At 32.5% G+C, this 26,645-nt stretch overlaps 1 protein-coding gene across 2 annotated transcripts in view; it reads left to right on the top strand.

Annotated features, from left to right (window-relative positions):
• Positions 1-17,802, top strand: part of LOC106472352 — a 39,288-nt gene extending 21,486 nt beyond the window's left edge. For both annotated transcript variants that reach the window (XM_022401695.1, XM_022401700.1), the window contains 3 exons: positions 1,724-2,044; positions 3,324-3,504; positions 14,692-17,802. In XM_022401695.1, coding sequence (XP_022257403.1) covers positions 1,840-2,044; positions 3,324-3,504; positions 14,692-17,161 — 2,856 coding nt within the window. In that variant the 5' untranslated portion in view covers positions 1,724-1,839 and the 3' untranslated portion in view covers positions 17,162-17,802. The remainder of the gene's footprint in view (positions 1-1,723; positions 2,045-3,323; positions 3,505-14,691) is intronic.
• Positions 17,803-26,645: the final 8,843 nt, after the last annotated feature.

Below are 26,645 nucleotides of genomic sequence, written 5' to 3'. Positions count from 1 at the left end.
TATAATTTCTATACACTAGAGAGATGATGAATTAAATGTGAAACAATTTAGCCACAATCAAGGTGAACTTAGACATAGAACACATTAATATTTATCAAATATAATATAGTTAAGTATAAAGTGAAGAAGCTTGCGTAAAATAGGCCTTCGTGGACTTTTTTCTTAAAATCCTAATGATATAGTGCCATCACTATAGATTTGTCAGTTTTAGGGACGAAAATGGTGAAAACTAACTAAATATAATTGAAGTTCTCACAATTCCACGTTTTTTTATGGTATAATAAAATCTCAAAATCGAAACTGTACTTTGTCGCCATGCTAATAATTTGAGATACTTGTTTTGAACATTTACATTACAATTATATTGAAATCCCACAAACAATGTTTTGCGTGAATCATTCATACACCAGTGATTCGTTTAATTTGTGATACTAGGAGAGTTTCTGCAATTGCGTGGTTTAAAATTTGGAGACGTCAATAGCTTACGTCACGCTAGTGGTGTTTTACATGACTTGTTGCCATGGGTACTAAAACAGCCAAAGGAAAATTTTACGCCATTTTATTATTTTTCAAAACAACAAGTGGTAACACGAAACGACCAAATCTTTTCAATATCTGATACCTCTAAATGCGTTTCGCTTAAAAGTAAAGACGAAATAATATTAGTTTGTAAAAAACACATACACACAAATATTACTGTCTTATCTAAAATGGCCTCAAATTATCACAACATAGTCTAATAGTTAAATTATAGAAATATAATATATACATTTGAAAGGTATTAGAGTAAATCCTGGCCTGTTATATACGACCCGAAAACAGTTGGTCAGTTTGAGTTTTGATGGAACATTGATAATCGTATACTGCATTAAAACGAAGATCTCTGAAAGATTTCGAACTCAAAAATAAAACTATTATAATAATTGTCTATTGTGATGTCTTAAAAGAACCTATTAATAAAAATTTCTAACACTTATTTTTCGGATCGTATTTATTTCTCTCCGTTATGGCAAGTTGAGAGGAATAGCCATATTGAAGAAACAAACATTTCAATTGTGTAATTAACAAAAGATTGGGTTTTTCAGATCTAGACGATTTATATTGGTTTCAATCAAAAATATAAATTTTTACTTTTTATATTTAATTCTGCGCCATAATTATATGTTCATTTAAAGCGTTTAAGTCTTTACTTACGAAAACATACGTACACTATTTAGAACTACCCATCAAAACATTAGATTACTACGTTAATATTAAGACATTAATTGAAATAATATTTCTTTTAGTTTAACCACCTAAATAATTATACGATACGTCATTATGGCGTATCAAAATTACTAGTCACGACACAAATATTATTATAAAAATTGAGAATGCTTTACTACGATTGATTATATAGGGGGGGGGGGTAAAATATTTAAAAAGGGATGTACGTAGATATAGATATTTAAAATAAACAGAGGCGTGTGTGTGTTTGTTTTAAGCAGCCATAAGGTGGTAGAGTTAAAAAAGCTGGACATCATAGATGTATATAACATGAGCAAAATCAAAGTACTAAAAACTCTAGTCGATATTACCGTTGATTTTACGACTAAATTACTAAGACAAGCAGACTTTGTGTTTTAGCCTATTTTGTCGGAATGAGAGGGGCTATTGTTTGATTTTGTAAAGGAGTTGAAATTAAAACTGTTTAAGAAAATCAACATGATATTTCTTTATTTAGACTGGACAAAACAATCATGTGAAACAACGGAAGGTAAAATTGAAGCCACTCAAACGCTATGATAAACCACCTTAATACCACAACATCATTTTCAACATTTCTTTCGTGACTTCACAATGAAGAGTTGCATATACAAAGCAGCACTTAAACTCAAGAATGTGTTGATCTTAACGTGCTTCGGCTTAGTTGTGATTCCAGTCACCAGAGGGTGCAGACTGACAGAATACTACTGTAACAACGGGAACTGTATTCCACCTAGCCGTTTCTGTGACGGAACAGATGATTGCGGCGATGGAAGTGATGAGCCTGCAGGATGTACAAGTCAGTATATATGTGTATATTTCATCGATTAAATATGTTTTTTTGTTTTTTAACGGGATAATTATTAACGCATTATTAACAATTATTATTTAATTGTTATGTATTGTTAACGAGACTGTTTAGATAAATTGGGCGCTACTTAAGTAATGAGAAAAATAATAGTCTGATAAGTCTAAAAAAAAAGCTTTGAAAGTTTATAATTAAGCACAGATGGCTATCCGTGCTCTGCCCATCACGGGTATCGAAACCCGGATTCTAGCGTTGTAAGTCTGCAGACATACCGCTGTGCCACTGGGGGGACAGCTTTGAAGGACTAGGTTTATTTTAATTATCTTGAGGACTAATGCGATTACAGTGAATAATCAGTTTATGAATTTGGCTGTTATTTGTTATTATTTATAATTTTCCAACCGAGTAATCTCGTCTGTCGAAATACAATAATTATGCAATGTGATATAGTTGTTTAAGAAAGATAGCAATCACTATGTAAAAATTAATAATATATATATATATGGATTTCTCTTCGAAAGACGTTTAAAGCAATTCGTTTTTTTTTCTTTATGACAAAGTCAAAAGCTAAGTTAAAGCAACAACTCCACTTTAAAAAAAATGTTGAATTTTAAATGGGTGTAATTGCTTCTAGAATTATGTACAAAATATTTCAAAATAAGACATTTCAAAGTAGTGGAGATACTTGGTGGTATCACGTTTTGTGAAATAGATTTAACCTTGCAGTCTTTGAGACGCCCCGTATGGCCATCAGATTTTCATCTATCTAATCTCACACGCGAATAGTCTAGACAAGCCCACTTAATAGTTTTGATTGTTTTAAAAATACAGCACTAACTTTATATTTTATAAACTTTGTGTATTCAAATACAAATACTATTCAAAAAAAAAAAATGTTTCACATGCGAAGCACGAGTTTTGTTGTCTTCGTAACTATTATAATAAGATTCAGGGTTTTTGTATTTTATGTTTTGTAACATCGTTATAATTTTAAAACGTTCAGGTTATGTTTATGGTTTTTAGTGCTTGCACACTTAAAGGTTAATCTAATCCTTTCAACATTCGTCGTTTGATTAGTATGACTTGATAAAGAAGTGTTTTATTTAGTAGAACATTTATTAGTCTAGAAATCTGTTGCTAATACATTCTGAATTTTTTTAACCCAGGTTTTGTTTAATACATTTAATTACAGCTTGGGTACATTATTTATACGTTATCTTTGCCTTATGGGAAAATAAAAATAATTATTTAAATTTTAATATATTTTCAGACTGCAACAGGACTTACTATGGGCATGTCGGCACAAAGTTTCCATTGCGAATCACAAAACCTTTCCAACAATCATTTCCGTACGTGTGCACAATTACATTTGTAGCAGAAGGGGGAGAGTTTGGAGACATCGTAGAAATTTCTTTTCTTTCTTTTCAGCTCGGATCTTTCCAGTTAGATGGGTAAGTCAGATTGGCTATCAAAAGTTTATATTAAACGTATTTGTATTATTGTTGTTGTTTTTTTGCACACTAACTTGGCGTTTGATTTTATTTTTTATTTGTACACAATCTCTTATTCAAAAGAGCGCCACAAGCGCAGGTATTGTAGGTTAAATAGAATGCTGTTAAATTCACATACTGATCAAAACATAGAAAAAGCTTTTATTACTTCAGTCTTTTGATATTAAAAACAACTTAATAAAAAAAGGATCGCAAATAAAATATTTCGTTTGTGTAAAGGTAACCAAAGGTAACACTCGGAAAATCTATAAAAAAATTCCCAATCTATAATACTTTATACCACTTGTTATTATTTTATTAGTCAAGATGTGATAAATTAATCAATCACAAAACATTGATAATCCAGGATCTCACTACAAATTTAATTAAGGCTAGTTAAAAACCAAAACTATGCAAATTCATTTTAAACCAAAATTCGTCATTTCATAAAAATAACTGTTTCTGATATTACAATATCTGAATTAGAGCGAGACATCGAAAGAAATATCCTTTTTTTTGTAGCAATTATTTAGTTAAATCTTGCGACCAACATGAATTATAAGTGAATATCCTTTTTTTGTAGCAATTATTTAGTTAAATCTTGCGACCAACATGAATTATAAGTGAATATCCTTTTTTTTGTAGCAATTATTTAGTTAAATCTTGCGACCAACATGAATTATAAGTGAATCACTCTTATTATAACACTTGAACACTTTCAGTTTCTCCCGTGCTTGTATCAACATCTGACTCCTACATGTAGGTGTCTGCCTTTTTTATCGTTTCATAGGTGGTGGTCTTCTTTCTTTCTGCTAATATCAGGTTGTTTACTTCTATATAAGTAGGATGATATATTGAATATACACAATTTTTTACATGTATATTTTTTATTAAGATTGAACAAGGTATTACTCTTCTAAAAGAACAACTACATAAATTTAAAATATGTAACTTAAAATAATTGGAGGAAAATAATTGCATTCTATATTGATATATACCATACATATGGCTGCTTTTAAAGGCCTACAGTCATATACGACTAGATATAAAGTTCGTTCGTTCACCAGTGAAGAATACTGCTTTACTTGTGATAATACAGTTTTTCGGTTACTTCATGTTTGCGTGACAAAAATATAAGTTTAACATGTGAAATGTACATATATTGATCACAAATAAAGTTTGGTTGCTATCGTCGAGCTTGTTTATAGAAAAGGCTAGTAACTGGTTGGTGATTTCATGAAAAGTTTGATGAAAGCAAGGAAATAAACAGCATTTCATCTTTGAGAAACTTCTGCCTTCGAAACTAAGGTTATAACGTAGCGCTTGAACCATGACTTCTCTGGTAATGCTTTAGTGCCATCACCTGGGGAATAAACTTGAATCAAATAATACCGTAGCGTTCGTGCACTAAGAAAACGACTATCATTCAACTGAAATTCAAATACTTTAATAAAAGTGTTGGTCATAGTATTTCAAATAAAAAAAGTATTTCCCTACTAGTAGACAGCAGAAACAATAGAACAACAGCACATACGCCAAAAGGATATCCAGTGTTAAGGAATGGGAACTCGTTATACAATGCATTTCGCTGCACTTCTTTTTATGTGACAAATAACTACACGTCACATAGTAGAAGATATTACTTTATAACCGTACGAGAATGTGTTATTGGTGTATATGACTATGTAATCCAACCGCTATTTAATTAAGGTAGGAAACTGCTATTTAATTAAACAGTTTCCATGTTTTTCTAGATATTAATATAATTTTCAAATCAGAAAAATATTGAATATACAATATGATTTTTAATTAAAATAATTTAGAATTGCAAGCATAAACTTACTTGTTTTTTATCATTTCTTTACAAAGAAAGAAAATAATGAAGTTCATAGAAATTATAATAATACTACCTTTGAAAATACAAATATCAACGACACGAATTGTAAGTTTTAGGCATTAAGAATCCGTTAATCCGCATTTTTCTCCAGTCTTTGGCCTTATCCTGTTTAATTCGATGTAGAAAAATATCAATACTATATAGGTGATCTTAAAAGTTAAAGTAAAATTAATAACTTTAGTCTACAATCAGTTTTTTTAATGTCATTGTTAAAATCCATATAGTGTGTTGTGTTTGTGCTTTTCCCCTAAGATTTTCCAAAATAAAACTTTAAAGTCAATTTTGAACTCTACTTATCCTTAAGGATAATTATAGTCGAATTTACTCTAGTGAACGTAGAGAATCAAGTTAAGAAAACATTTTCAGCAAACGTACTTGAATCTGCTAATTATCAGATAAGTACTTTTCTGTAATGTTGAATAAATTTGCTAACCAGGAGCAAAAAACTGTCTTAAAGCACAACTGTTTAATAAAATTAATGAGACAAAACGGAAACGTTTTTAATCGTAAGGGTTTAATAACGCGAAAAAATAAAAAACACATACTGTACATTAAACTTTCTTTATCAAAATCGTATAAATAACGACGAGTTCTTTATTTTAACAGCATTTCGAATAAAAACTAAATCAAATTGAAAACTTATTTTTATGAGCTTTTTTAGTTTGAATAATTTCATTACTTTAGAGGAAACTGCATGTTAAATCTTGTACTATCGTCTTTCTAATGAGATTGCAGTTTTTAAATAAAAACTGTTATATGTTCTAATTGCAGTTATATCTAATAATTTGGGTAAAATTAATTGCATCTAAAGTTGTATATAGCACAATCAACTTACCACAATTTATTAAGCCTGAATTACTTTTCGGTTGAAAATTACATTCTAATTCTGGTTCTTTATGAGATGACTTGTGTTTTCTTCATCCCCAAAACTTTATGTAAAAACACTGGTCATGATTTAGTAACAGAAATCTATTTTGTTACAAGGAACGGTTCTTTTAGCAGCATGCATTCCACTAATACCCATAACAACTTGTACACCTTTCACTGTAAAAGATGTATTGTGCACTGCATAACGCTTCTCAAAATTCAGATTATAAGTTATGAAATGTATTGTATATTTCATCGTAAAAGGACCATGTTTTAATGTTAGAATAATCTCGTAGTGCGTTAAATTTTTTATCATTTGATAAAATTGAAGAAATCGCTAAAAACTGCATAATAAAAAAACAAAAACGTTTCTTCTCTATAGAGCATTCTTTTTACTTCTCTGTATGCATTAAAATGATGATGATTGATAATAACTACTTGAGGAATAATTGGAGTTTAAATGATTAGAATATGTTAGTTATTAGCATGAACTTGTATAAAATATATTTGGCATTTTCATCCTAAACGGCACCTTCTTAACATACATGGCTTAAAGGGTCAGGTCAGAGATTCCAAGTTTCAGTCATAGCTATCCCTAATTCAGAGTTGCTGACCACCATTTGCCTGCAGCATAGTCACTCTTAACCAAATTGAGGGATTGAGTTTCATGGCTTTAATGCCTAACAGTTGTTAAGTACGTAGCTTGTTTAGCAGCATATCGCAGCCTGAACTTCGGCCCTTTTGATTCATTGTATTTTTATATTAAAACATAAGATTTAAAACAAGAGAAGTAGAGAAGCTCCTGAATGGTTATAAGTTAGAAATTATGTTATATAATTGATACTGCTCAAACAACTAAATCAGATTTCATCTCCCCTTATGGAACAAATACACCATTAAAGTCTGTGTTTAAAGGCAAATAGGCTTATTAATTTTTACATTTTTATATTTATTTCGTTCTAACTAATAGTTGATAACTGCTACTCAGTGGAATTTGCTTGGTAGTTGCCATACGAGTTACTTTAGGATAATTAGTCCTAGTAGACCTAGGATTGACTTGAATCAAATTAACTCTTTAGATATGACTGCGTGTTTTGACTACATTTTAGTTTGTAATCAATACATGTGTTTGCAGGTAAGGAAACTCTCACACATGAATGGATATTTGATAAATTGTTGTTCTTTGGGTTACAGACGATTTAATTTTCAAACAAATATAGTTGAATGAAATATTTCAGGATTACGTAAACACATAACTTATTTTAACTGGAGAATGAAATTTAATATAATCGTTCTGATTTGCTTTTCTTCTAGTTTGTTGCTATGTCTAAAGCTACAATACAATAGAGGTTTTAGCGTTATAAGACTTCAAACTTACTACTCATCCACTGTGGGGGGGGGGGCTTCTTCGTAGGTGAGGAAAGTTTTACTTACAAATTTGTTGAAACATTTATTGTTCAATACCTCTAAAGCTGGCTTCGATATCCCCTGTTTACAGTTCAAGAAATATCAAGTAGATGACATAAGTTTTGTAAACGTTATAGTACATTGCTAAGACTGCACAGTTCAACGTTTTTTTTTCATACATGAAAACGTTGAAGGAACAATTCATAAAGTTTACATCTCGTAGACTTTTGGGGAAATACAAACTCTTTTGCTTGTTTGTTTGTTTTTTGAATTTCGCGCAAAGCTACACGAGGGCTATCTGCGCTAGCCGTCCCTAATTTAGCAGCGTAAAGTTAGAGGGAAGGCAGCTAGTCATCACCACTCTCCGCCAACTCTTGGGCTACTCTTTTACCGTCACATTATAACGCTCCCACGGCTGAAAGGACGAGTATGTTTTGTTGGACGGGGATTCGAACTCGCGACCCTCAGATTGCGAATCGAGCGCCTTAACCATCTGGCCATGCCGGGCCGGGTAACTCTTTTATGATGAAAAGAAGTTTGTATTGGTTTATTCAACTTCAAGGTTCATATACTGATTCTCTAAGGTGTATAAAGGGCGTGGCGGGAGATTAGGTTACGTAAAGATATATCTGATTTCGCTTAAGCAAAAAACCGCAGTTGACAACTAATAGGATACAAATGATTTCACTTTCCTCCATGGTGACAGTCTTTCAGTTCAAAAGTCTACGTTCATACAGCCACAATCACACTCACACTAAGTTATTTTCTATCTAATTAACTAGCTTTCTAAGGAGTATGTTTACCATATTTGTTTTATAAAGGCAGTGAATATGCACGATGTTTACGTCAAATCATAATAACAATAGTCATTTACAATTTTAGTTCACACTAAAATAAGAACGATTGATGAGCGTACTTGAAATTTCTACTACGGCATATATTTATCATACTTAAAAAACAGAAACCTATTACTTTGAGCTCTGATAATGGTGACTACGTAGCTTATACACTTATTCTAGACTACAATAATGGTAAATATGTGACATTATAAATATGAAATAACGAAATGAGTGCCATCTACATAGTGTAAAGTACAAAAGTCGTTAATATACACACACACTTATATACGTCATGCATTGTTCAGAATAAACTATTGTTGGATATATAACCTTTTTTTTGGGGGGGGGGTCCGTTTACTTAATTATGGGTTTATATTTATCGGGTGATACAGAAGTTTTTTCATGCAACAGAATATTGTAATACCGGGTGAATCAACTACATGTTAGCTATGATAATATGAGACTAATAATTATACGGAAGCTCGACACAAGATTCACGTTGTTAAACTTGGTTTCACTATATAGTGTTAATTATTTCAGGGTTGTAATTAGTGTCAGAAAGACAAATGTGTTTACCATCACACCTACCCTCAGTGCAGGAAGACGTCTAAAGGCGATTTATTGGTTTTTCCTTTACAATACAGACGTGTTTATCGTCATTACTGAGGTTCAGCCTGTTTTATAAGTTCATGTCGAAGTGTGATATAACTTTATCAAATAACCGGGCACTTTTAGGCGAAGGACTTCAGTTAGTTAAACTAATCAAAGCGGCTAGGGTTTTTACATCCATCTGTGGTAGCGTTCATTGTTATAAAACATAAGAGTTAACTGTCACTGTCTCTTTGTAGAAGTGTTCTAGTTATACACTTCTAACGATTTTGAAACCACTATCAAAAATCGAAACACAAAAATGAATATACCTTGATCACATAAAAAGTTTTAATTAAAACTGTTTTTTTTAAGTTTTATTTATTTAGAACTGAAAAGAGGTCTTACTTAACTTTAATTTCAGAAAATGGTGTTCAAATAATGTATATTTGTACATATAGCTGTAATTGAAGTATGAAAATATATAATTCTACAATTTTTGAGAAAGGTTGATGGTTAAAGTATTTTACTGCATTTACTTAATGCAATGATTGAGAATTATGTATCACAAATAGAAATACAGTACATAGGTGTGTGCTTTATACATACATATAACTTTTGCTGCCACCACAACTAAATACACTGCCAAAAACCATTGAAGGATAGTCACAATTTGTGGCAACGACTATGTTATAAAATAATGCCAATTACCTCCATTTCATTATTATGCAAGTAACGCATATGAAGGCTTAGACGCTAAAAACCTGGTTTCGATACTCGTGGTGAGCACAGCACAGATAGCCCATAGTGTTGCTTTGTGCTTAACAACAAATAAATAAAAAAAATCTAAAATGCACGTGACTGGTTATTTATATTATGGTATAAATAGCAGTCACACACAATATTTTCTTTGAAGTCGCTTTGAAATGAAACAAAGTTTAACTCGAACATAAGTTATGACTAAAGAACATATGGATATTTCATTCTCGTGGCAAGCCATCGTGCCCATGGAAACCAGCCAACTGACTATAAACCTCATTGTGTTGTAAGCTGAATGTGTTTACTTGTTTCAGAATTATCACGAAAAGGTAAACATAGGGCTGTCTGTACACAACGGTCCCTGATTTTGAACTGATACACCCAAAAGAAGGCAGCTAGTCAACAGCACCCACCGCTAACTCTTAACCTACTCTTGTCTGACTGAATAATGGCATTTGACCATCAACCATATGATGCATCCACGACTTCTTAAGGCAGAACACATTTTTACAGGAACAAGTCGCAAACCATAGATCCTCTGACTTATAACCCCAGCACGCTAACCTCTAGGTCACGCCCTGCCCCAGCAAAATATGATACCGATTCCAAGCCAATAACACGGGTAATCAGACATTTGGACATTGAACACTATATTATTCTCAATTCATACAAGCAGACGATTCGCTGAAGTCGTAGGGTACCTGTTTTGAGCCTAAATAAGATGTCTGCATTCGTAACTGGACGCCATGTCAGTGTACATTCAGTTAGAAATATACTTTATAAGATCAGCTTATAAGCATTCGACATCAGTGCCAGGCTGCATTTACTATTTGTGGTGACCACACTCTATATTGAAGTGAAATAACGTGAACTGTAAAGTGTTAAGACCACCTCTTCTAAGTGTTCTATTAAGAGCACAAGTAGAACAACAAAAATAATTTACATTTAAGATCACATTAGGACTCAGCTACCTAATTACACACAGAAATTAATAGTGTTATTTCCTTGCCATAGGAAACACTTTATACAGTGTATAGATACAAGCATATATATACTTTGTTTTCAGGCTGACGTTTACTTATACTTACATTAGTGTCACGTTTTTACATTCAAATAACTTCTGCTATTCACTACTTCAATATATAGCAACTGGACCCTTTTATTGAGATCTCCACATACATACTTACAGAAAAATTATTATCTATTCGCTTATACGAAATAGACAGATTATATGAGGTGCTAGGTGATTGTTTCAACCTGAATTTAGTCATATATGATTAGCGTTAAAACAATTGGTATTACAATGAATTCTAGCTTTCAAAATAGCTTGATAATAGATATGCGTCAGGCAGGAGCCTTCTTTCGTATCAAAGTCAGTATTCTTTATAATAACCCAAGTATACAAATTGATTAATAAACACTATTTTTATTAGTAGATACAAATTGGTTTATATCCTACACTGCTAATATGCTGCCGTTTTCAAGGAAGGTCCCGAGAAAGGCTGTATATTTTGGCAAGGTTCAAAATTAAACACTGGGTCTTCTTGTTAGAAAGACTGCTTTCAAGAAGGATATCCAAGTTTTGCTAACTTTTACTCTAAGCTCACTTTTTCTCGTGTGTGGTTAATATGCCACCGTTTTGTCATTTTTTCATTGTATCGTATTTTATTCTTCCTTGGCATAATGAGCCACTCCACTTATCTCGATATTATAAGGTCCTGTATGTTTATTATGTTCCTGAATGCCGATTTTTGTTGGGATATTTTTTTTCTTCGGTGTATTTGAGTCTATAATCACAGTGTATGTTGTAAATAAGGTTTCTTTTCTACACTGTGTCTATAAGTGGTTTTGTTGTGTACTGACTACGATCATATTGTGTTGTAGATTCTGAATACTATTCTGGTTTTGTGCTGTATGCATATCCTCTGTATGTTTTCAGAGAGACCATTGCCACAGAGGAATGCATCTTTGCCTATAATGTTCTTCCTGCTGATGTTTACCTTTCAAATTAAGGAGGGCGGTAGTGATGTTTTTTTTCTTCCTTTTCCTTCTTTATTATAAATCTTGTTCATTCTGGAGATAGTCTATGACGTCCATCTTCCCACATTTTCTGGGGAAGAGAGGTTGGCTTATAATCGAAGTACTCACCAGTATCTGTGAGTTTCATGCAAACTACACGATAAGATTGAAATCTGATTGTTACAACTGTCCCTTAAGACTTACAGCAGAGTCTTTATGAAAGACATGTTATTGGAATGATATTTCAACGGCTTCTGTCATCGGAGTCCAATTCTAGTGGGAGTCGATAGGAAGTAAATCTGCCAATAGGAGATATTATAGCCTCCAATTACTGGTGTTTGAGAGAAGAAAAAGGCGATTGGACAGACTTAGACTTACAACAGTACTATGTCCTTATTGACTGATTCTTTCGATAGTGGTTAGGAATTTAAATTTCCAACCGTACTGCGCAAATGACAATATTAAAATTAGGCTTTTGTTATCTAGAACGGTGGTCCAAACGGATATTTGGTGGGATATGCTAATAAAGTGAGAATCAGTCAGTAACTATACTATCACAGATTGCGCTTACATGGTTTATTCTTAGAATTACGAAGACTCAATAAGCTGTTGGTGATACTTGGTGTGTGACATGGTATTTCATTAGTGCTTCTAGTTTTGTGAATAGAGTTGTTATGTATGTTTAATGTGTCTTAATGAACTTTTCATAAAAACATGCTAAAACGTAATACTGAGGAATATGATTGAAGTTTTTGCTGGTGATTAGCTGATAATAAAAACAGCCCCCCTCTCCAAACCACAATAAATCTTGAGAAATGTATGGAATAAGCAGTAAAAATTAAATCATTATGTAACTTTGCCGTAAGTAATGTAAGGAAAAGTTGTTTTAAGTATTCGTAAATGTCTTTCTATTAAAAAACCCCCAGTGGCACAGCGGTATGTCTGCGGACTTACAATGCTAGAAACCGGGTTTCGATACTCTTGGTGGGCAGAACACTGACAGCCCATTGTGCCGCTTTGTGCTAAGCTACAAACTATTTAAAAATATTATCAGAAACCATATTCCCCTCTTCATTTTAACGCTACTTCATTTATAAACATTTCACAAATATATATAGACCTAACAATTAAAATATCTTTAGCTCTTTATCTAAGTTAACAACAATTAAAATGTTTCAAAGTAGCAAAGATACAGATCTGGCCTAATAGGTAGTGTGTTGTGTTGCAGATTCAAGATTCGAACCGAGATATGCTGCTGAAAACAATCCATACAATAAACTGTGGGGGCATTATAACTGTGACAGTGATCTGCAGTACCGGGTTAAGAGTAGCGAGTTCTATTTGACTTGTTGTTTTTCCTCTGGTCAGCAGTTCTGAATTAGGGATGGCTATGCCTGACCTTTGGTGTCCCTGCTGCTCAAGCTTGAAAATACCTAGTAATCAAAGTAAAGAAAAATCTAAATAACAACAAAAATAGCTCAAACTCTTTAATAAGCATAAACATAGTAAAAATGACACAAGTTTGAAGTAATAGTGATAAGATATCATCCAAGTGAAGTGATCTAAATAGCACTTGGAATGTTACAAGTTAATGAATAAGGTGAAATAACAGAGTCATTATAGTTTAAAGTAATAGAGATAAAATATCAGCCAAGTGAAGTGATCTAAATAGCACTGGGAATGTTACAAATTAATGAATAAGCTGAAATAACAGTCATTACAGTTTAAAATAACAGTGATAAAATATCAGCCAAGTGAAGTGATCTAAATAGCACTGGGAATGTTACAAGTTAATGAATAAGCTGAAATAACAGAGTTATTATAGTTTAAAGAAATAGTGATAGAATATGATCCAAGTGAATTGATCTAAATATCAGTGTCATTATAGTTTAAAGTAATAGTGATAAAATATCAGCCAAGTGAAGTGATCTAAATAACGGAGTCATTATGATTAGATATACAAGAAATAACATTAATATAAAAAAACAATAAAAAATTCAAATTATCTTTCTTTTTCCATATATGTAAGAATATGTGCATAATACGTTTGTTTTTGAAATGGTATGGATACTCTGTGTACTTCTGAAATATATGATTCACAAACATTTCGGGGGAAAACAGTAATATAATAATGATAACCAAAATAATAACAACAGCGTTGATGATGATAATACAGCAACACCTCTTGAGAATGATAATGGGCCAATTTGATAGTGTTTTAACTTAGGGTTATTGGAATAGTTTATATTGTTTTAATTGAGGGTAATGGGAAGAGTTTATGTTTTTTTAATTTAGGGTTATAGGAAGATTTTATGTTGTTTTATTTAGGGTAATGGGAATATTTTATATTGTTTTAATTTAGATTAATGGGAAGATTTTATATTGTTTTAATTTAGGATAATCGGAAGATTTTATATTGTTTTAATTTAGGATAATCGGAAGATTTTATATTGTTTTAATTTAGGATAATCGGAAGATTTTATATTGTTTTAATTTAGAGTAATGAGAAGATTTTATATTGTTTTAATTTAGGATAATCGGAATATTTTATATTGTTTTAATTTAGAGTAATGGGAAGATTACATTTTTAACATCTTATAGGAAAATAATCAAAAACTTTATATTTAGCCGATAGAAACGATTATATAATAAAAAACGATGTTGTTAAAACAAGTTAATTTATAACTAAATAGGTATAATATAACATTTTTTAGAATTAAAAACACGGTATCAATCATTTTTCCTAATGTGAACTTTTGTTTCATTTAATAGGAGAAATAAATGGACTTGTCAAGATGGTTCTATGTACATTGTTGAACAAGAAAGAACCAAACCAAGATCACCCTTTGCATCTCTTTCATTTAGCCACGATCACGCATCTAGATATGGATCGTTTTGTGGCAAAATGTCTGGTCGAAGACCTACTTTTTATAGCACTACTAGGACTTTGGTGGTGACAGTTGTTTTTCCCCAGATTTTCTCTCCCTACCTTCCAATTCCCAGCGTGTTTCTCACCTATCGGTTCCATCGAAAGTCTCTTAGCTTATTGAATGACGACGCAGAAGTAGGATTCACTGAGGGTATAAGGCCTTCAAGTGGAACTTGTGATAGAACTTTCAGTGACTGTCACTCTCGAAAGTGTTTAATTCGCTCACCAAATTTTCCCGGATTTTATCTGAGAAACATTACGTGTAACTACTGGATAGACCAGAATTACGCCCCCTATGGTGAATATGCTCAGATTGAGATTTCTCAACCGAGTGAATTCAAAATTGACATAGGTAGCGTATTTTCTAGTACAAGAAATATAATCCACCGTCAGTTGACCACCACATGTCCAGGCGACATTGTCCGCGTATACGACGGGAGGACAGTATCCGCTCCCTTGCTGATAGAATTTTGTGGAACAGGGTCCGTCCCAAAAATAGTCACCAGTGGCGCTACAGCTCTGGTCCAGCTTCTTAGTCATCCATACCAACCACTTCGTAGATCTCTTCTTGAACTTAGTGTTTCGGTGAGATTTCGTCCCGATTCAGAGTTTAGGGCTAAGAGAGGAAAGTGTGAATTCTATCTATATGGAAACCAAAAAAGCAGTGGTTCTATATACAACCCCCATCACACTCTTGCCACAAATACAACTTGTACTTTTAACTTTATTGGTAAAGTACCTTTTGCCAAAGTATGGCTATATTTTGTTTCATTTTATATCCCCGATTCTCAAGTATGGTCAAAAGAAGAAAAGTGTGATGTGGCAAAACTTCAAGTTTACGACCCATTTGCTAATGATCAATATAGGGACCACCAGTTAGAAGAATTTGGGTTTGGCGGTTTGATTAGCACCTATTGTGAAAAATCATATCCTCGCATGTGCACTCATGCTCGCGATACTCCTGACCTAGTTCCTCTCCGTCCTTGTCGAGTTCCGGAAGAGAGCTATCTATCAGCTGGCTCTGAGATGAGCGTTATGTTTACCATCTACGAACACTCCAAACTTAAGTTTGTTTCAAGTACGTTTCTTGCCAGGTATGAGTTTATTGATACCGAGCAAGACGGCTATCCTGTCAACGGAGCGCGTTGTGATCGACGCTTCATCAGCAGAATAACCGCTAGGGGAAAAGTGCGATCACCAGGCAATCTGTTTTTTTACGGTAGAGGTGGGAATTCTAACCTGCGATGTTTATTCTATTTCGAAGGACTACCAGGAGAAAAAGTTCGAATTACTATTCAAAACATGTCGTTAGGAAGAGAAAATGAAGGATGCATTACGCACTTTGATTCTGTAAGCAGACGTTACATGTGTCAATTCAGTGGGTCTTCTACTAGGTATGGACTTATTAACACAACAGAGAAAAGTGGAGGACTAGACATAACAGGAGATTGTGTGTGTGGTTCCAGTTCTCTGATACCTTCCACTCTTATACTAGAATCGGTAGATAATGTAATGCTACTGTCCTTTATAGTGGAACGAATGTCCACTGAAGATGACTTTAAGGATTATTACTTCTCAGGAATGTACGAGTTCATTACCCGTGATTATTGTGCCAATCGGGAAACTCTCCATGGACCTGCTGGTGATGTCTCTTTAAATGTTCCTTCTGTTGCTCTACTAAATTATCTACCATACAGATGTAGATGGGTTATAGTAGCGCAATTACAAAGGTTCTTATATTTTTTCACTGAGGGTAGCTTAGGTGATAAAAGTTGCTATGGAAACAGGCTTTTAATTTACAGTAAATTTCACAACAATCCAATAAAGATCATTTGCGTTGAGAAGCCTAGCCATTTTCAAGAAAAGATTGAGGTGTTAAGTCCTCTTTGGAGATCGGAATATTACGTACTAAACCATTCTGAAGTTGATCAGTTGGTGATTGAAGGAGTTTTCGTCACAGGTGGTGAGATTTCCTTTAGTTGGCTAGAAGTGTTAAAGCCTTATATAAAGTCTAGTTCAGGAAAGTTAGTAAGGAACACCAATTGCCAAAATGAATGCCCTGAGCTTCAAGTGTGCATTAGTAGTGACCTCTGGTGTGATGGAACAATTCATTGTCCGTCTGGATGTGATGAAGTGCCTGATAATTGCTATTCTTTTCCAACTTTGTACGTTGCTATAGGGGTTAGTGTGAGTGTGATATTAGCGTTTGTCGCGTGTTTGGTGATTGTTACGAGGGTATGTAATCAAAATCGAAGAAAAGGCACTCAACCAGTACCGACAGAAGAGGTTCAAATGGAGACAACAATAGGCTGAGTAGTTTGCATAATTGTAACTGAAACATTTATTATTGGAAGTTCAATGTTAGGTTTCAGTGTTAGTGTGACTGAAAAATTATTATTCTTTCCCGAACAAACGTCAAACTTCAATAATTCTAATGAGCTTTACTTAGTTAATCGTTTGTACTTTAAGTGAACACCTGATTCGGGTTTAAAGAAAACTATTTCACTGGTTGTTCAGGTTATGTTAGAGTTATTGTTCTTCATTTAATACACTTGCTTCTCAATGTTATATACTCTAAGTCCAGTTCAAGTACGATATGTGAGTGAAAACTAGATATTTTTTATATATTTATATTCATCGTGTTCTGTGACGACAACAACTAACCTGCTTTTCACGGACTTCAGCAAAGGCCACTATGTATATTACATGTTATGCGTAGTGTATAAAATACGGCTTTGATTATAGCTCATGTTATTTGATATATGTTATATGCTATATACAGCAAAGGGACTAAGTCATTGATCATATTTTTCGTTGTATCTTACATCAAATTTAAGGCCTACTGGTTAATGAGTTCATGCTTGCCCATTCAGTCGTAGGGTTGTTATAATGTGTCAATTCCACATTTCAATGATAAAAGAGTAGCCTAAAAGTTGGCGATGAGTGATGTTGACTAGTTACCTTCTCTCTAGTCTACCATTTCTAAATTAGGGACAGATAGCGAAGATAGTCCTCGAGTAGCTTTATGCGAAATTCAACAAACAAACGATACATCACCTTCATAACATATGTATTTCAGTAAATATCATGCCATTGATTAATCTTGAATGTTATATACTGTGAACGTGCGAGCTCCAACAATGATTTTGTTATTCATTGCACTAAATTTGTTTTGTACAACAAATAACCGCAGGAGCGATCGTGATATTCTGTCATGTTAAATGCTATATATATCTAGTGAATGGACTAAAGCGATGATCATGTTGTTCTTAACATATAACATGCTACCGAAAAGCATGCCGCGTATGGCGAAAGAACTACATCAATGATCATGTTGTCCATTACATTTTGCATGCTTTACATGGCAAACGGACTTCATAATAATCATGTGCATTTCACGTTACATGCTACATATAGGAAGCGGGCTATAGAAATGACCATGTTGTTCATAGCATACAAAATGATATGTACAACACGTTGAATTCAGCTAAGATATCGTTATTGTATATGAAGTGAAAGTAAGCTCAAAATATTCAATGAAATAGGGTAATCATTTGGTTAGGACATCTTTCATAACTTTTCTAGCTTTGTGATTGAAAGACTATTTTGTATTTATTTCGCAAATTTATATACTTATTTCTGAAACATGACGATATTTGCTAATTGTAAGTTGGAAAGCTGGAATTTGTTCGTAAACGTAAAATTTGTTACGTGTACTTGTGGACGTGAAGACAAATTACTTTTAAATATTATGACTCGCTATATATAAATATACATACATATATATATTGTGGGTTAATGCGCTATATTTTACTTATTAAAACTGAGAAAACTGTTATGTGTCGTAAAATAAATCTTTGAATATTCTGATTTAACACTGTAATACGATCTATCTGTAATAGCCCATTATATCAGAGAAGAATATGAAATAACGAAATGGAATAATACTAAAATACTGGAATACGAACCATACATGAAGATAAAGGTAAAAGAAACCTTCTAAATTTAACTGTTATAATACGAACCATACGTGAAGGGAAAAGTAAAATAAACCTTCTAAATTTAACAGTTATAATACGAACCATACATGAAGATAAAGGTAAAAGAAAGCTTCTAAATATAACTTTTATAATACGAACCATACGTGAAGGTAAAGGTAAAAGAAACCTTCTAAATCTAACTGTTATAATACGAACCACACATGAAGGTAAAGGTAACAGAAAACTTCTAACTCTAACTGTTATGTGACACAAACTAAAACTTTAAATATTTCTGATTTACGCTCAAAACCATTCCTCTGTCCAAATTGATTATAAGTTAATCAATTTGCGCAAAGTCGAATTTTCTTCCAGCCACTAAACAAAGCATACAACTGAAGATATTGTTGTGTGTGCATATATATATATATATATATTCCTTTTTTGCTAATAAAAAATCCAAATTTTCTCTACATTGATATTGTTGTTTTGTATTTCAATAGTTTACATGTGGTTATGTTAGATACAAAATTCACAGAATGTTTGTGCATAACGGTATAGTTTTAGAATATAAAGACTTCAAGAACTATTTTCTTTGTCATTCCTGTGTATATTTACATTACTTATATATTTTCAAATCCGAAATTAACTTTTTTTAATAATTCTTTCTGTTGAATAATTATCTATTCATATATATATATATATATATATAATATTTGAATACACATTAAAGTCTGTTAAACGTTGATAGATCAAACACTGAATTATGTATTGTTTGCTAGTTATTGGCAACAGAAATAACACATTCAAATTCAAACTACAGCTATGATAAGCCGAAGAACAGACTTTGCCTTGATTAAATATTTCGTTTGGTTACAGTGGGAAATGGGTTACATTTATGCAGATGTTAATTTTAGTTATTATATAACATTTTATATTGTTTCATGAAGAAAAGACTAGCTTGTGTATACATTTAACACACGTTACCTGTACGTTTTATGTATTTTGTCTCGTTTACATATAGTAAGTAAATTTCATACCTACCACGTGGTTATTAGGTTTATTATTGTATATGCTATAGAGATTTTTTTTCACAGGTTCCACACTCACACGTAAACATGAACATGTAAAAAATAAGTTAAAGAAACAAAATAACAATAGTGAAGGTTGTATTAATAATTATTTTATTCTTAAATCTTAGGCCGTTTGAAAGCATTTAGCTCAATGTATTTCTCACTACATTTAAATAAGATATTGATATTATATAAAATTATCCTTGTTAGATTGTGTCTATACAACCATAAGATAGCACAGATATTTTTTTGAATAACTTCTTATAACTCTATAATCACCCTCGTCTGACTGGTGTGACTTAATCAATAACAAATCTGACAAGATGGTATAAAATCTGGCTTTAATGTTGAAAAGGTCTCATAAGTCACTCAAGATATTATTGATTCTGTCAATAATTATTTTATGAAATTAATAAATATCGCAAGATAGCAGAGACACTCTCATTAAATTCACCTTATAAACCTTGTAAGACAGCACTCTCAGTTATGATGTTAAAAGTTCAATACAGGTGTTACAAACCTAATAAAATAGCATACATATTTAATAATTTCTACAAGAAACCTCAACAGCTAGATTGGATTCTATTTGTATTGCTGTTATGATCACAATAATATATTAGATAAAGAAAGTTATCGATAATGGTATCATAAAATTTAAAAACAGCTCGAATTCAGTCAATAATAGTATATAAGCTTTATAACCCTCGTAATATGACATAGATTCCGTCAATAATATTGTTTCAAACATATTATTCTGTAGGTACGTATACCAAGGTTATGACAATCGGATATCAATTGTTGCCATTGTTAATAATTTATACGGTCTTCTAAGTCCAGTTTAGTAATTAGTTAACAATTACGATATTATCATTATTATTACAATAACGTAGTAAATACTAATTTGTTTATACCCTACGTTTCAGTTGATATTATGCACAGGAGTCCTGAGAAGAACTTCAGAAAAGATTTGTAACACAGAAGGTGCTCAGAGAAATGAGGGAAAAAACAGTTCAAAATGACTCTTCTTAACAATGGATATCATGAACACCTGGTAAAGAAGAAAATAATGATAATGGAAAGCAAAAAATACTCCCTACAACGTCTCATGTGAATATGAACTCCAATACATTAGAAAAACAAAAAACAACAAACAGAAAATCCCAAATTAGTAGCACAATAGTCATATAAGACTACATCAGCCTATCATGTCAAATAAAAAGATCATATAATAAAATGGAATAATATTAAAATATTAGGATATGAACCATACATGGAAATAGAGATAAAATAAATCTAACCAGCTGATAAAACAATCATCCACCTTATCATGGAATTCAATAAAACCTGGATAACCCTTTTGAAAAAACAACAACAAAAAACATATAGTTAGCTGAATGATGCTAATAAAATACAAAAGTATTAATAACTAACTGGTTGTTAGACTTGTATGATGGTATAGACTACTACCAATGATATCAGCGTTCTATTGGTATAATAATTCTGATTGCAAAAAGATAAACTAATGCATATGTATGAAATGTACAATTGCAACTCAGCCAAATAAAACCAACACATAGCAACATACAATTATAAAGTAGTTTATTTTGTATCCGAGATAACAATATGATATAAATAACGAAATGGTACTGAAACCAGAAAGTAATATTTATAGGACTTAAGTATTTTTCAACTCACCATTTAGTAACCTAAATTAAGGTGTGTTAATAGTATTATGGCATTGCGCCTAATCTTACTTATTATTCGGTATTGTACAGTAGACCAACTGTACAATGATGATATTACAGATTTATTTTCTTTTCACCAATGGTAAAATTGAAAATATAATATCTGGGGTAGAGACCTAATATATTCTTTAATTCACCGTGCCCTCTGCAGTTTCTCCTGTTCGAGGCTCATCAGTATAGCTTGGGACAACAAACCAACTAATTTCATTTTGCCATTTCGTTCAAGCTCAGGGGTTGGCAGGCCATTAGAGGGTTACGCTTTCTCTTCGACAAGTGCTGTAATAAGACTGAAGAGTAATGATACACAATGGGTGTGTATGAGGATCTATTAATAACATGGCGACAGACGTATGGATGATGTTATGAGTTGGAAATGAAGTTTATTTGTGTGTGATAGAACAAGTTGAGACAGCTTGAAAAGAATCATTCAGCTAACCTGATATAATGCGACTGGGTAAGTTTGACATTGGAAGATCCACATGATTAGGATCATCAATTGGAAGTGACATAACATAGAAGTTTAAGAGATTATCAACTGGTGGCAAGAGTTTCCCTGGAGGATGACCATTCCAACTGAGGATACCATATAATAGGAGATACTGGTAAAGAAAACATATGTGAACATATTTGGCGCGAAGTTTGCACTGACGTAAAAGTACAAGAAGAAAAGTGATTCTATCATACAGCTCCTTTGTATGACTGGGAAGTTTAATATTGAAAACTAACCGTAGGGCATGTCACTACAAAAATGGAATAGGGCTATAAAAGATAGGAGAAGCAGAATTTAAGGTTGTATGACATATGTAATACATGGTTAGCCAAAGGACTTATACATGTATAAAATAAGGGGTGGATTTAAAACCTATGAGGTTCCTGTTGGACATTGTAAGATATTAAGATTTTAAGTGGCTTTGTAATTGAGAATCGCCATTTGGGCTTTACATATGAGTTTCCGTATTGAATATGACACAATATACTTAACAGTGTTCAGAGAGTTGGATGGGAACATTGTTGACATGATATTAAGAAACACAGGGATCCGACATTGACAAAACTCTCCATCTTTAGGACCAAAAATATACTTCTTAACTTAAGATTACCATCTACGTCAGAAGGGTGACCAAAGTGATGGAACTTGTAGCCAGATAATATTGTCTTTAGGGTCAGTCTGAGGAAAGGTTCGTTGAGAATTAAGCGATCACAGGACTGCGCATCTAGTAAAGTTTCTGAAAGAGGCTGGTTTATGAGGAAAAAAACTGGTTGTAACAAAAACAACAACACTTGAACAAGTAGTCTCAGTGTCTCCTTTTCCTCCGGGTTCTCATAAATGACAAAAATGAAAATGAGTGTTAAGGACAGCATATGTAGTTTGCTTATTGAATTTAAAGACAGACTTAGTTGCATAGTAAATGCTGTTTGGGACAAAGCCTCCTTGAAAAGGGAAAATAATTTGTAAAATAATATTAATAAATTGGAAAATATCTTCTGTCGTTGGATGCTGAGAGAGAGAGAAAGTTTGAAGAAGGCGTAACGGAATCAGTAGCAACAACAGAAGCTACAGTAGCGTGATCATCAGGTTTTTGGAGATGGTTTTCCCAGACATTTATAGGAATATGTGGGATGTTCTGATTGATAAGTGCTACACGGGAGTGCGTCAAGTTTAATACACTGTCTATCGCTATGATAACTCCATTATGGGGAGAGAATGGCTTATTAGGACACTTGGCAAAAGGATGAGCATTGTATCTCTGGCACTTTTAACAGTGCAATGGTGAGGGTGGAGGTGTTTTAGAGGTTTCTACCCGATACAGTTGTTTGAAGATGAAAGCACCATATTGAAGAAGGTGGAAAACATCAATACTTTCTGCTAAAACACGAAACATAAAAGCCTTATGAAGCCTTAATGTATTTGTTTGGTTTGCTGACCCAATTTATGCTGATGAGCTATGAATAGGCAAAACTAGAGTCAAAGCAGAGGGTACGACGAATCAAAGAATATATTAGCTTGGCTTTTACATTACAGTTATATTTTCAATCTTAGATTTGGCGTAGCAAAATGGGAAATCTGTAATATAATCATTAAAGCATAATACCTACTATCAAGTATACGAGAAATTTCCAATTTTACGCATGCCAGGCTAAGAAATGCAAAGAAATAAGGTAAATGAGTGGAAAGAAAAGAAACGTTTAAAAATGAAGCACAGAAGCTGATAATTATCGAAAAATATCTTATGAAGAAAGTTAATAGCTTTTTTTTTCTATGCACTTGCAACTGATTGAACTGCACACACAAAACACGTAGCATGTTCGACTGAACTCACATATTGTCACGTACTCTTATGGGGAAAAATTTAATTTTAATAAAGTTTTTAAGAAACAGCATTTCTTTCGCTGAGTCTCAAAACACGATGTACAAAGGCATTTTAAACTTACAACAACTACTCATGGTAACTATTAAACTCTGACAGTTATTTGTTGTTTTAGATCTTTATCGAACGCAGCTCTAGTTGTTAGGCATTAGTTACTAAATGAAGAAATGGTGGGATGCTATACAATGTAGATAAAAATAACATTTCTTAATAACATATAGAATTAATTATAGTAATTATACTGAAATAGCTCATATATATATATATATATATATATACACTTATTACAAACAATATTATGGAACACCTTCTAAGAAGGGAAGAGGGAAGTGGTTTGCACGAAGGAATGTCGCAAAACCTTATTCTTCACTTTGAAGCCGTAGGTGTGTTATAAGAGTGACGGTCAAATCTCGCTCTTCGATTACAGGAGCCAAGACTTGACGATGAGGTCTGTTCATTGCCTGACTTTCTTCTAGTCCATCAGTTCAAATTTAAGGACGGCCCTGGTATAGGTCTCAGGGAATATTTGAAACAACCAAACAAAAGCTTCCAAGAAATATTGCTTATTCATCCAGCAACAATCCTCACTGGTTCAGAGGAAAGTCTAAAAGCTTATAACGTTACAAGCCGGATTTCGATACTCGTAGTGGTCACAGTACAAATAGCCCATAGTGTAGCTTTGCGCTTAACAACAAACAAACAAACTTCCAGAAACTACAACAGCAAAATAATTAGTGGACAACTACTTCATCAGCACATATTCAAGTTAAACTAATTACAATTCAAAAACACAACAATAACAAAATACTGAAACTAAAAGAAAACAAAAAAGAGAGGTGAATCTAATTTTTTCTTTAATTGATTAGATATTCTATGAATTTTAATTGGACTGTTTTGTTCCCAGTAGCTAAACATTAGTTATATTCATACCAAGTGGATAACTCGTATTTTTTTATCTATCTTTTACAAAATTCAGGGTAAAGATAACTTAATCATGTTATCTCTGTTAATCATGTTAAAATATGAAGCGAAATAATGAAATATCAAAACAAACAGTTTGGTCCGGACTTTCAAAACCACCTATAATTATAATGTAACTTTCTGATTCACTGTAATACCCAAAAATTGCTGTTTATTTAGCGCCACACAAAGTTATTTTTTGAATAATAACGTCGAATTTGTGGTTAAGAACATAAATCTTGTGGATTTAATAAAAATAATGTGTAACTTAATATACATAAGATTAATTTAGTAGATTTAACGTAAATGTGAATAATATTTTGAAAGGGATTAATCGGTGATCAAATTTGGTGTATTGGTTTATTCATGACCATCTAATTTGAAGTTGTCATAGATAAGTGCTGAAACATACTCTTTAACTTTTGTCTTTTTATGATTATATTCAAAACAAACGTCAAGAAGTTGGAGTATAATAACATCTGTGAAGTATCTTAATGTCTAATAGTATGTTCAGTTATTTTGTTTATGATAACATATTACAAACTTTAGAACAATTTTAGGTGCTTAATCGTTTTCCAGAGGTATTTTAAAAATGTTTAGGGAAATTCTGTGTTTAATTTTTTATTCAACCTTAACTTTACTTTAAGTTTGTTTCTTTGTTTTTCGAATTTCGCACAAAACGTCTGAAAAAAATCATATATAGTTATTATTAAAACTGATAATTAGTTAATCTCAAATGATATACATGACTGTTGATAATCAAATAATTTATCATACAGATTATACTTGTAAGAAAAACAATCTTAACCTCAAATAGTATAGTTGGTAGTTGATAATACTGACACCCAGTTAGTTGCAAAAAAGCAATTATGTGTTCTGAGACACATTAAAAATTGTAGTAGCAACTCTAACTAATAATAAAGACAATTAATCAAACTTCTAGAATTAGGCTTGCTGATACACAAACACGATAATCAGTTTATAATTCATCCTTAACTATGACTCGTAAAATAAACATGATAATAACTTTAACTTCAAGCAACAGACCTGACTCATAGTAGAAACATGATGAATTATCTATTAGCAGCAGCACTGGTAGATAATAAAAACATCATAATTAAATTAATTTGGAGTGAGGGAGTTCACTTTTAAGGAATTTCTTTGTTATTAAGCACGAAGCTACATAATGGGCTACCTGTGCTCTGCCCACCACAGGTATTAGAATCCGAATTTTACTGTTGTAAGTAAATTTCCAACAACTACTCATGGTAATTATTCAACTTTGACTGTTATTTGTTGTTTAGATCTTTATGGAACGCAGCTCTAGTTCTTAGACATTAGTTACTAAATGAAGAAATGACGGGATGCTATACAATGTTGATGAAAAGAACATGCTTAATGAACAACATGTCTCTTTCTTAACACGTAATGACAACAGCATATCTCTATTAAACATCTAATGATAAGAGCCAAGCATTATAAAGACTTAATAATAACTTAGCTATAAAAACATTTTGGGATTAAAGCATAATATTTGTAAATAGTTATGTTACAATGTAAGTTGGCCAAGGTTGATTAACCATTAAGATAGTTTCTCCATCGCATTGTATAGCCAACTGTTTGATAGGTAGCTATAAGCTCTCAGACTTACTGCTGAGCCAACGAGAGGCCGC

Source organism: Limulus polyphemus, unplaced genomic scaffold (genome assembly GCF_000517525.1).
Source record: "Limulus polyphemus unplaced genomic scaffold, Limulus_polyphemus-2.1.2 Scaffold119, whole genome shotgun sequence".
NCBI lineage: Eukaryota > Metazoa > Arthropoda > Merostomata > Xiphosura > Limulidae > Limulus > Limulus polyphemus.
This window is presented reverse-complemented; position numbering and strand designations above follow the sequence as displayed.